Source organism: Anopheles coustani, chromosome 2, assembly GCF_943734705.1.
Source record: "Anopheles coustani chromosome 2, idAnoCousDA_361_x.2, whole genome shotgun sequence".
Classification (NCBI taxonomy): domain Eukaryota; kingdom Metazoa; phylum Arthropoda; class Insecta; order Diptera; family Culicidae; genus Anopheles; species Anopheles coustani.
Genome location: NC_071289.1, coordinates 76,579,669 through 76,592,744, shown reverse-complemented (window position 1 = coordinate 76,592,744; position 13,076 = coordinate 76,579,669). Strand labels below are relative to the sequence as shown.

The 13,076-nt window shown below is 43.8% G+C and overlaps 1 protein-coding gene across 1 annotated transcript; it reads left to right on the top strand.

The window, feature by feature from the left end:
• The first annotated feature begins 2,025 nt into the window (after positions 1-2,025).
• LOC131266522 (ras-related protein Rab-8A) lies at positions 2,026-7,125 on the top strand. The gene is made up of 5 exons (XM_058269074.1): positions 2,026-2,744; positions 5,139-5,338; positions 5,745-5,837; positions 6,818-6,931; positions 6,997-7,125. Exons 1-5 carry the CDS (start codon positions 2,621-2,623, stop codon positions 7,123-7,125), a joined length of 660 nt encoding a protein of 219 aa, XP_058125057.1. The 5' UTR covers positions 2,026-2,620.
• The last annotated feature ends 5,951 nt before the right edge of the window (positions 7,126-13,076 follow it).

The following is a 13,076-nucleotide window of genomic DNA, read 5'->3' as shown; positions in this document are numbered from 1 at the left end:
CGATATTGATGTACACGAACATGGCGATAATAAATATACACAGTAATGTCCCGAATTCACTCGCGTTTGTTTTCGCTACCACTTTCATCAGCTCCAGTTGAAGGAGGCGAATCTTCTCAATCATAAGTTGATCGTCTATCGTTAAACGTGTCGGTTGAATCAGTTGAATTCTCAGCGTTTTTTGAACATCGGACGTAGGGGTTACTACAAACGATTCCAGCGTGTCGTTCATCTGTCGGAGAAGGATCGCCACCGTACCCATTATGGTCATATATTGCAGGTTAATCGTCGTTCCTAACAACAGGTTCGATCCTAACGTTACGAGCTTTGGCAATTGTCCCCAAGTTTTGACATGCAAGATGAACAATAGGGCAATCATACCGGTTTCTACTGGGATTAGTAGCATAACTATTCGGACGGTTCGTTTGACCTGACGCAATCCGACGTCGATGTCACGCCGTCCAAACTGCTCCAGTACATGCTGGAGGCGGTGAAAGTAGAACCAATGGAAGTTGGTCCGAAACTGATACAAGTACACCACGTACCATGCGCCGACTATTTGCAGGACTGTCTGAATGTAGTACATGATCTTGATTGACATCGGCACGGAGTAGACGTAGACAGCCTTGTCTTGCAAGAAGTACATCAGCACCGGAATGGCCGTTATGGTTCCAAAGATCAACACAGCGAGAAACTTCTGAAGAAAACGAAGCACGTAGAATCGGTGCCGAGAAGCTGGGGTGATCTGCTGATAAGGATACAACGGATACGGAGCGGTAAAGAACCATTGTGAGATTTGTATCACCGTCCCGAAGGTATCCGCGAGTAGTGTACGATAGTACGAATGGGCTTCGTTTTGCATTCGGTTCATTCTGGAGAGCAACTGGTTGTAAATTTTCCTAGCTGTGAATGGAAAGCGAATACGTCGCCATGAACATCAGTTAAGGATGGTATCAATTTAGTTCACTCATCGAAAATGCATAAATCAACAAGAGATTTGCGTGTCCGACTACTTTGTTGCTTTTTGAAAGTGCCACACTCTAGCACTAGTTCCTGTAAAAAAATCATTCCCGTCAGAGGGAGCCACTATGAAAGTCCTGCTGAAATTATTTGTTTGAAATTTCCCGTACCCCTGCACGTGGGACGACAGCATTTCCCATCCGGTACGTTCATTTTTCTGTGTATGTTTGAATACAAGCGCACGCGCGCTGGATGTTATTGATTTTCTCGACACTTTTGTTTTCGACTGTGAAGGCATACAGTCATAAATGGTGTAAAAACGGTCCCACACGGTCGTGAGTCAAGATTCAATCGTATGTTGAAACGGTTTGTGTTGATCAAAAGTGCGAATTGTGTAGTTAGACAAGTGGAGTGATATCTTTTAACAATCTCAGTTACTCTAGAAAGCTTCGACAACATTTTAGAATAACATTGCTTGCATTAATCTTCCAGATGTTGCATTCTGATACCATGAACTTGACTCGATTCCTTTGAAGCTTTACGAAATGTGAACAAAATATTACTGATGTCTAAAGATTTAAGGACATCCATTTCTAATTTATAGGGAATCATTCATTTTAATACGTGTGATGGAAGATTCGTTGGAATAAGTTTTCCATTTCCCTAGAACGGATCCTTTTTTCTTCGGATCCAGACGGCGACGGATGTCTGTTTATCAATCGGCTTGCCTGTGTGCGTGTTTATTTCCACGCTTGTGTTCCAGGAAAATCGTCAACATGCGAGCGTGTGGGTAGAGCCCAACCCATACAGCAGCGTCCTGTGTGTGATGTAAGGAAAAGTCAACAAGGAAAACTTTGCGTTTGGCCTCGGTGAAAACAGACTCCTGGTTGGGCTCAGTCTGTCTGTGGTTACTGCTGGAGCAGTTGGTGATTGCTAATTCTATCCTATGTTTATAATCTAGTGAATTTCAGCGATGTTGTAATATGGATGACTGATAGTCAAGGGAAGATTTTCCAAATTGTGTCCTCTTTGTGCAGTGTTTACAAATAACTTGGGCGAATTCTTTGTGCGTAAAAGTTAATCAACAACCAGCTAATATTGTCTGGATTGGGATAAAAGAAAGTTTTCAAACAAACTACAACAAACTGCTTTTGGGTGGTGAAAATAGGAGGAAGATTTGCTCCGATCAAAAAGGAGGCCTTCTTTGTGACGCATATCCGTGGGTGTGTACGCGGGCACTCGGATACCAATTACGACACTCGACAACATTCGCAGAAAAGACGCGAAATTTTTGCCGAGAATATTCACGTCGATCCCGTGATTCAGCTCGCTCAGCTGGAGTGTGACGGAAAGTGTTCGCCCACCGGAAGGACGCCCAACTTCGGGGTGGGGGGAAAACAAAGACACCACCGTTCGCGAAAACAAAGAGGCCAACAAGGGAAAATCAGACCGTATTTGTTAAGAAAAAGAAAAATTCCATAAAAAGGGAGAAAAGGGGAGAGAGAGAGAAGCATCGTGTGAGTGAGTGCCGTATGTTTTCGTGCCCGTAAAGTTAGCAGAACTAAACCAAGCACATTCCATCCGCTGACTCATCCGCTGTGAGGAGTCCGAACCAGACCCGCTTCGCAGGGCGACGTGATCCAGTGGGTAGCAAGCGAAAATGGCACTAGACTTTGCGGCCACATACAAGGTGCTCGTGTTGGGCGACTCGAACGTGGGCAAGACGTGCATCGTTCATCGGTACTGTGACGAGCGGTACTACGATACCTACATTTCAACGATCGGTAAGAAAAGCTTCCATTTTCCATCATCGTCAGCGTCGGGACAAAATCTAGGAAACGCGAGGGCAAGAAAAAATATTCCAAAAATAACACTCTCTCGACATGATCATAAATGTTGATTGGATTGGAAGCAAAGTGGACACTGGAAAGTGGTGTGGATACACTCTTTCTTGGCTCGGCGGGCCACAAAGCTTCAGCATAATTTTCCTTGCCCTTGTCCTTGCGCCACGGAAAGTAATATCGTTTCCTTTGTCTTCGGTCCGGTGCATGTGCTGCGCGCTTTTTCCACCTTTCCACTGCATTTCATCAATTAAGTTAAATCGATTCCGAGGACACAGATCATTATGATAACGAACGAATGCTGCCCGAACACGTTCGTCTGTTCGGGGGAAAGTTCTACTCTTCCCGATGATTCATCGTGGAGGCGCCTGACGCTTCCGGAGCCGGGGTTGGCGTGCAGATAATTGATACGCTCCCGGTTGAGTGCAGTTTGCATATGCAACGATGATGCACCGCCTCGATGCCCTTGGACATGGTGGCTCGCGACGATGCTGCGTCACCAGTTCGACGGTGAAGCTTGTTTTCAGTTCTAGTTTTCCGTCCTTTTTTCTACCGAGCCTTTTCTGTGTACGTGACGGATGAAATTAGAGAGCCGACAGGAAATAGCAGCAGACGCTTAATTTTTTCTCGCTTTTCTATTAATTCTGTTTCTTCCCATACCAGGTTGCGCAAAATACACTACCCTGATGAATTTTCGTCTTTGCTTCTCCGTTTTCCCAATACGAGGCTAAGCGAGTTTGTTTTTTACACTTGAATCATTTTATGTAATTTTAAGACTTGTTTATGTTTTCTCGTCCGTTTTTCCAATAGGAGCTAAACTAGTTTGTTTTTATGTATTTTTTGTGATTTGAAGACTTTTTATGATATCTCCAGTCTGTTTTAATTTTCGACGGATTATTCTACCAGTTTGAATTTTTATTTTGTTATTCATTTAAAAAGAAACTCCTTTTTTTGCTTTCCTGGTGGACAAGCAAATAAAACCATCAGTTTTCAAACAGATAACATCTTCGTTTTGAGGCACGTTCTCTCTCTGGATCCCATGTCGTTCCTCGGAAACGCCCGTGGCCAGATGAAGTCAACGGCCCAAGGCGCTAGCACCGGCGCTCCTGTCCGCTTTACGACGTTCGGGTATTACCGAAAAGACTTTCGGGAAACTGTCCCTGACCCTCGCACTTCGGGCGGCCCACGCCAGAACGTGACGATCCGCTCCTAACCCTGCGGGCCCTTTGCGTATCCTCAAGCGACGAGACATTTTTTACGATCGACATTTACGGTCCGGTGTCGTATATTTTAGCGCATTTTACCGCTTTTCAGTAGTACCGCGTGTCGAACCCGATGCCCTGATGCTGGCCAGATGGAGCGAACGGTCATTTTACTATCGTTTTGTGGGTGGTTGCGCGTCAGGAGGAGGACATCTTCAGCGGGTCGAAAAGAAAAAATGGTTAAAAAAATAAAACCGAAAAGGAAACGAAACCGAACAGAACTCCTAGGAATAGGAACAGGGGGTCATGAATTTTGCAGCCACCGACCGGTGTACCCAAGTAAATGCAAGCTTTTTTTACGAAACGAAAACCATACGAAAACGTTCGAATCATTAGCGGTACAAAAACGGGGTGGAGGGCATCCCGGATCGTGTCGCAAGTTTTTTTTCGTTTCCTCTATCCCCCACCAGCTCCCATTGTGAAAAGAAAATGAATGATTTCTGATGGGACAGTCTGTGGGCGCCCGTAGAACAGGATGGCGCATTTTGTCCCAGTCGGTGACAGATGGTCGAAGTTTTACGCCAAATTTTGGGTCCCGGGTGCGGGACAGTGTTTGTCCATCGTCTCGGTATTTTTTCTTTCTTTTTTTCTCCTAGCAAATAGAAAAATTTGATGGTTCTCTTTTGTGTTCCCATTAGCTTCCCTCGTCTGTGAGAAAAACTTTACGTATCCGGGAAAACCGGCCTTTGGAGTAATAAAAGAAAAGGAAAAAAAGCAAACATGTTCTCTTTGCACGTCGACCCGGTGTTGGCAGGATCTAATAAAGCGGCTTGTTTTATGGATAGTGTTTGCTCCAAAACTCCAACGGCCAACGGCACAGGGCCCGGATCCAATCTTTCGTGGCCAAGCTGTTCAAGCTGCCATGAAAATGGTAAACGATTTTAAACAAACGAGAAAATCAAACCGCGGGGAAACTAAGAGGTTCGCGAAGAGGGGAGGTTTATATGGGAACGGATCGTTGGGCCATCGGTTTATGTCTGCAGGCGAGCTACGGAAAACTGAATAAAAATAAAAGACTTATGCTTGCCCTTCCTCTCGACCTTATTTGTTTTCGTGGCGCCGAACGAAAACACAGGAATCGATTTCAAACAGAAGCTCATCAACCTGGACGGGGTACCGATCAAGCTGCAGATCTGGGACACGGCCGGCCAGGAACGGTTCCGCACGCTGACGACGGCTTACTACCGCGGGGCCATGGGCATCCTGCTGATGTACGACGTGACCAGCCTGGAATCGTTCAACAACCTGTCCTACTGGCTACGAAACATCCAAGAGGTAGGTGGCGAAATCGAACAGGTCACGAACACGATCGTTGAGTTTTAAATGAAGTGTGTATTTTTATGAAGATGTTTTTTCATTATTTTTTTTTGTTTTGTTGTAAACCTATGGCAATGTTTTGCAATGTTAAAGGCATTCATTTAAAATGCGAAAAATTAGCTTTAGTAAGAGAGGGAAATTTGCAACTAAACATCACCCTTTTTGATTTGCACATTCAAAATACTTCCAGTACTGAAATAACTATGATTTAATCACTATTTTTCGAGACCACTCTTTTCGCAGCGAATATAAAGTGAAGGCTAACCCAAAAACACACTCCAGTGTGCAATAACATATTCCGAAACCCTCCGTGAGTTCATACATCATCGCTCATAAACCTATTTGCTTCTTCAACACGTTCCAGAACGCAGCGCCGGACGTGGTGAAGGTGTTGGCGGGAAACAAGTGCGAATGCAATCCACCACAACGTGCCGTCGACAAAGAACGAGGCGAAAAGGTGAGTTCGGCAATGGAAAATCGGCGAGGTTTTGGTTTTGTCGCGTGGTGCCAAATCTGCCTCCGATTGCTCCGAGGATTTAATTGAAATTAATTTATTGCACCTCCTCGTCTGGCGTGTTGGCAGAAGGTTGGTAGAGGGGGCTCCGGGAATGGTGGCGACAACGTGGTACGTTCTGCCTCCGGTTGGGTTTGGGGTTGAGAAGAAACCCTGCACTAAATACCATCGGGGTTGTTGTGGTTCTTTTTCCACCCGTCGAAGGAAATGAATGAAACATGGCCCTTCAGCGCACATTAATCGAAGGGTGGCCGTGTGGGGGTTCCTTGTTCCATTCACTCCTCGAGTGCTCCTCGACCCGTAGCCGTCGCGTGGAATGTTGAAAACCTGGGGCAAAGGAACCGCAACCATCCGCACAACCAAACGGAATGGAATATTAACCGAGACAAATAGGCGACACACGGAATGTCGTTTTCGGAGTACTGCTGCAGAAGCGGTGAGGTTGGGGAATGGTTGTGTTTACTGCTCATTAGGACGTACCTTTCCTCGAGCAATGCAGTCGATTTATCGCTCCACTGAGCTAACAACTCGGGGCGATTAAAATGTTCCCAGAAGAAAAACCAACGTAATGTATACTTTACTATAGAATAGGAAAATATGGGGAGAAAAGCATAAAAACGGATTAGTAATTGTTTCCAGACCAATCCACCTGCTGATGGCAATGACCTGTTGGTTCGAGGATGTACACAGAAGTGATAGAATGGTGAAGCAGTAAATTTTTAAATAATTATGAACACTTCAGTCAACAAGTAATACAATGTTTGTCTTCTTTAGAGAAGTATTTCTTAAATATACTAACGTAGTTTTGATTTTTTTTAATTCTACAATTGAATGTTTGATTATATTTAAATCGTCAAGAATTTCTTATTTTTTTCCCAGACATGGTTGGCATATCTAAGATTTAACAATATTTTTCCCATCAGATTGCAGAGAACTTTGATATGCCCTTCTTTGAGGTGTCCTGCAAGCAGAACATCAACATCGAGGAAGCTTTCCTGACGCTGGCCCGCAAGATCCGCGAGCAAAGAGAACACAGGGTAAGAAATTATCGATCAACTTCATACTGTGACGTACTGACTTTATTTTATGTCTTTTTCTCCAGGGTGAAAACTTCGACGATGGCGATCGCCAGAAGGGTCTGCAGGATATGATCAAGAACGGACCCGGCTCGAACGGTCTCGGACCGTTTACGTTAGGCAGCGGAGGCGAAGGAGGCCGTTGTTCGTGCTAAGATGGTAGCGTCTGGGGGAAGGGAACATTTGAGACGGGTGGGAAAAACCTACATACTTTCTTGATAAGACTTACCACTGGTAGAACGGTGGGCGAATTCGGGATGAGGCATTTGCAGAGATTTTGCAGGGACGAGTAGACGAATGGGACGAAACTATGCCAGACACTATATATGGTGAGAGAGAGAGCACAAAATGGTAGTGTTTGTTTTGTTCACTGGAAAATAATTAAACAAAACAATACGCTTCTCCGAACGATTTCTTTTCATTTAATAAATGTAGCTAAACGGAGAGTGGCTTAAGGGTTTCGATAAACTAGAAGGACAAGCACTCATATCAACGCTAATCAATGGTAGCTTGGAGTGAGTAGAACAATTCATGCGTGCGACATTTATGCAGCTCAATGTCATTTTATTTACATTTTGTAGCACAGGACGGAAAGCGCGAACAGATCTAAGTGTAACTGCAAATAAAAACAACCCGATTAATTAGGCAATTTTTAACCTGTTGCAAACGATTACTAAAACATAACATTTGGAAATAAAATACAGAATATCATTACACAAAGACACGTTGTCTTTAAAAGAAAAAGGAAACCACACTCATGTAAAATAAATAAAAAGTCTTTCAGCAGCCTGAATACTGAAAACGATAGAGTTTGATGGTACGCTTTTATTTGGCTTAATTCCCAGTAGTAAAATGCCTCCCTAAGGCAAAACACGTGTTTGTCTGCCCAGGAAAGTAAGCTGATTAGAACGTACGATAATGTACTGAAGGATTAAGATGGAATTTTAATACAGCCACTATCCTAACGTGCTATGTTTTGTGTCTGATCATTTGCTTTGCCGAACGGCAACATGGTATTAAGGACAAGATACCATATGTGCATTTGGACTAATAAAATAAACCCAGTGATAGGAATTGGAGTTTTTTCCCCTTTTTTTCACCTTAAAGTATTTCTAAGCGAATCCATTAAGTAAATCTCGTCTTTTCTTCGCTTTTCTGTTGCTCATGCGTCATCGTCGTAAAGATAAGCAAACTGGTTATCTCACTAAAAAGATATTTGTTTATTGTAATGATCGCAATGCTCAATTGTAATGCCATTCAAATATACAAACCGACACCACAGGGACAGCGACCATTTGAACGATGTACTATGTAATAGTGGCATTCATCGTTTTCATTTTTACCACTACAATAATGAACGTGAAACGTATGTCAGTAGTCAACATTGCCAGTAACGCTAATGGCGACGAAAGTATTAAAATAAAACAAGAATCATCTCACGCAACCCCACACCAATATGCAATGCAGCTGTAAAACAACTTGTTGTTTTCAAAGAAATACCACAAGATATTAAGGGCTCATGAACACAAAGGATTTTTTTTAAATTCTGACGTGTCTCGGGAAAGCTGTGCGTGAGATATTCACCAGCGATCCGCTACTATTGACACAGTTGGCAGACAGTAGAAGAGGAACATAACAGGAAGCGTTCGATGGGTGGTTTAGTGCATTTAGTGGGGTACGGAAAGCGTAAACGAATTAATCAACTATGTATTAGTTTAATATTATAAGTAATAAATCATTTGTGGCTGTAGTGAAATAATGGAAAGAAAACTAACGCAACGCAAACATCATTCCACGCCGTTTTTCTGTGAAGTATAAGGTAGTAGATAAGAAAGATAAAACGATTTGATTTGGAGAAGCGGGAAAGCGATACGATACACGAAGAAAACTGAAAAGAACTTGAAAATCGAGATGCAAGGGATGACTAAGTAACGGTAGTTTTCTTTAAACTATTTGAAAATAAAGTAAATGAAATCACTACGGTAGAAGGTTGTTTTCAGTTGAAATTTTTGAAAGAATGGTAGATTTGGTATGCATATAATTTCTACACTAGGTAAACTGTGATATAGTGTGCTTGATTTTTAAAATTTATATTACTCAAGGCTACAAAAGAATCATTATTGTTGGAAACAGTTTTATTTTCAGATCCTTATTATTTTTAACACGTTAAGCGCTACGTTGACAACGTTCTTTTCATTATGCCGGCGTCGGTCCACCCGGACCGACATAGCCGGCTTGGTAGCCCATCGTTTCTCTGTTTTGCTATGTTCCTTATTGTCGATACATGATTGAACGTTTAAGCACTGTTCGCTCGCCGTGGATGGTTTGAATCTGCTACGAATCGCCGGCAGAACGGAAAGCAGTGAAATTTGCGCATAGCGCTTAACTTGTTAACCGCATTCATTTATCGGTACACAAGAACCGGTGGCATTCCGTGCTGTGCCAGACTCGCAGAAGCATCCGACTCGACATACGGCGGCGCACACATATTTCACACCTTTTGGATACAGCGCGGAGCAACGTTGGTCTCCGCATCCGCTGCCACAGGTAGTGTAATATTCGTTAGCTCCACAATCGTTTGGTCCATGCTGCACTTGGTCTGTCGACGAAAAACCTTTGGTGTCGAAAGGTTGGGCTGGCAACGGATAAGAAAACTAATTAATTTCTGAACCATTTCGAGAATAAGCAAATGTTCCTTGCTCAATTCAGTAGCTTGCCCTGAACGAACAGCACCATCACGGATAGCGCAACAAACAGACAAGTGATCTTGCTGACCATTTTTTCGACCGTTTGCGATGGAAAATCAAGCAATTGTGAAAGATCGTATAGATGGTGGACTGGACAGGTATTTCCTGAATACACGGTACGGAGCGTTGGGAAGCGAGAAATATACGAAGTTTAATTCATCAATATCTCCGATGAACTGACTCTGTTGTCCAACTAACTGTTCTTTATTTATATAAACCTTTTTCACGGTTTTATACGGTTAGCAGTGTTTGTGACAGTTATAAAAAAAAATTGACGCTGCTAGTTGATGTCAACCTGCGTTCCAATTGGTTAAAGAAGTAAAAGGTGGCCTACGCTGCCTTTTGAATGCGTTTACCTCTTGACTACCAACTAGCATGTTGGTAAACCCTCTGTATGCTGACCAATTGGATAGCGCCTGTTGTTTATGCAATGAGTGGGGATGATTCTGTCATACACCTTCTAAAGTTTACAGCTTTCGAGCGAAATCGACGGAGGCGCGACAAAATGCAGCTTTTTATAGGATGGTGAGGCATAATGCGTCTCCATCAGATCGTTTGTGTGGAGTACGAAACGGAAGCGGCAGAGTGGCTAAACAGTAAATTCCTCTATTTTCCTACTTTTTTATCCAACTGAGGAAGTTCGAATAAGTTTTTAGATCCGGGCGGCCGCGTTCGGCATGAACGCCAGCATCCATCAAAGTGGTGAGGAAGAGGTTTCGCCGATCAATGAACCGCTCGATCCAGAATACCGCTGCTGACCTGCATGTGTCGATCGAGACTGCTCAAACCAAACGTGGGAAGCTCCTACTGGTATTCATAGAGAAAAACGTGAAAATCAGTGCTGCGTACTACAAGACCGAGGTTCTGGAGAAGGTTGTGGCCCCAACACTTCAACTGTATGGGAAGGATCATTGCGTTTTTCAACAGGACGATGCACCAGCCCACACAGAGAACAACGTCAAAGCGTGGTGTCGAAGCAATTTTACTGATTTTCTGGATAAGGCTTTGTGGCCTCCCAGCTCCCCCGATCTCAACCCACTGGCCTTTATGTATGGTCATACATGTTGGCCAAGCAGAGCGAACATAAAGTGTACACTATTGGGGAATTTAAGAAGGTTATTTCCAAGATCTGGGACGAGATGCCGATGGACCAGGTGCGTGCCGCGTGCGATTCTTTTGAGAAGCGTCTTATGCTCGTAATTAAAAAAGGGGGTGTATTCCCCTCTAATATACCCCCTAAACGTTCTCAATAAACATAGCTTTCATAGGAATTGACTTGAAAAAGTGTCTCTTGTTTTTTTTGACACATTTTGAAAGTGTATTTGAAGTTATTGAACACCCTGTATAATAATGACCGTAAAAAATATTACAGTAGTCACTATTGTCAATAACGCCAATGGAGATAAGACTATTAAAATAAAACAAGAACTATCTCATGCAATTCCACATCAACATGCAATGCAGCTATAAAACAACCTGTCAACTATATATTAGTTTAACATTATAAGTAATCGATCATTTGCGGCTGGAAATAATGGAAACAAACTAACGCAACGCGAACAGCATTCCGCGCCGTTTTTCTGTGAAGTATAAGGTAGTTGTAACGAAGCGGATTGTCCAGCCGAGCGCGAAGGTAAACTCGACTGAGTGCGTCCTCGTTCTGACGCGAGAATCTTCACCGGATTTGGAGGTCCGTCGATTTCGGTATCAACGTGTTCGGCCCGTGTTGTGACGTGCCAACAACGGTGCAAACAGCGTGTGATACCTTGATCTAAAATTAAGGGAAACCGAGAACCCGGTCCGCAGCGTGACGTGCCGCTGAACGGAGAGGTGTTCCGCGAGTTGTCCTTAACTCTTTTCGGACGAGGAGTTGGGAATGCTTGGCAGCGTGACCGGTCCGAGCCGTGACTTGCCGGCAGCGGAGAGGACCACGCAGAAGCGGGAAACTTATTGAATCTTCTAAAGTTCCGTCCGAGCCGTGACTTGCCGACGTCGGAGAGAAGCCTTCAGAATTTTCTCTAAGTATTTGGAAGGGTTTACGAGAAGCCGGTCTGCAGCGTGACGTGCCGCTGAACAGAGCAGAATCTAGCGTAAGTTCGGAAGGGTTTTGGTACTTCGAGAACTGATTTCGGATGAACTTGAGTAAGGAATTTCAGGTACTTTACTCGTAGGCGTCTTGGTGAAGATAACTAGTTTATTCAAATTTTCGAGCGCTTATAAACTATTTCGGTTACATTTGATCAATAAGTGTAAACAAGATAGAAGATCTCGCTCTAATTCCAGATTGCCCCCTGCGCATCGTGAGAAAGTTACGCGGTATTCTGTTCCTGTCACGCGTCCTTTTTTCCTAAACGTCTCACTTTCTCCTAATGAGAAAACGAGGGGTCGCAGCGTCGATCGATATCGACCCACTTGACGCTTCGTCGCTCGATCACGTTGATCGCGCTAAGATTTTAACCCTTCATCGCGTGGGGCGTCTGGTTATCGTCACGCTGACGTGGCTATGCTGGGGTTCGTAAGTTTATCAATCGTGTGAAACATTTTGGTTAATAATTGACCTTTTTTGGTCTCTCGAGCGCATGCATGCTCGTTCTCTTGCGACATCATGCATTGTCGCTTATTCCTAAAAGATCTCACGTGGCTTCAATGCTCACGATTGTATTCCTACTTGCTATGCACGCATAGTTTTCCATCTGGAAAACATCAAATATTTCGGGTTTTCCTAGATTGCGTCATTCTCGCTCCTTCTTTCTTTGTCCCATCCTTCTTGTTCTAACTTTTCTCGTCTTGTGATGGAAGAATTTTGTCCCATAAAATTTCCCATTTTCTCTACTTTCTTATACTTTGTTTTTCTACTCGCGGTCAGGGGTAAAATTTTTCTATCCGTTGGTATCACGAACAAAACATATCGTCCGTCAGTAACACCGCCCCTCGTAAAACGCGTATGTTAAGTTTTACGACATAATCTAGGACGATATTACAAAATTTTGTTGCCTAACGCGTTGATCGACTTGTACTTTCGGCGCTAGCTGGTCTGGTCCGATGACTGTTGCTGGGCTCCTGCTGATCGATCGGCTGCTGATGCGGCGTAAGTTGCGGTCGTTCGTTGGCGCGGCAGGTGGCTCGGTGGCTTGGTGGATGTGATTGGTGTCGGCTGACGGCACGGAACGAGTAGAAGACGTGTGCCGCATTGAGGTTTTAAATATCTTCAGATGCGTTGTTCAGGGTACTTTCTTCAACGGTACCTTCTTCGAGAGAAGGATACAATTTTGGTGTCTGCTCGCTGAACTCTCGCTTTCTGTATTGTTTTATGGATTGCTCCTTTTGTTCTTCGCTTACCCCGGCAGTGGATTCTACTT

Bases quoted from the DNA above. Each gene is read 5' to 3' on its own strand.
- LOC131266522 (XM_058269074.1), top strand. From the start codon at position 2,621: ATGGCACTAGACTTTGCGGCCACATACAAGGTGCTCGTGTTGGGCGAC. The intron at 2,745-5,138 runs GTAAGAAAAGCT...ACGAAAACACAG, and splicing joins TACCTACATTTCAACGATCG to GAATCGATTTCAAACAGAAG. The intron at 6,932-6,996 runs GTAAGAAATTAT...CTTTTTCTCCAG, and splicing joins GCGAGCAAAGAGAACACAGG to GGTGAAAACTTCGACGATGG.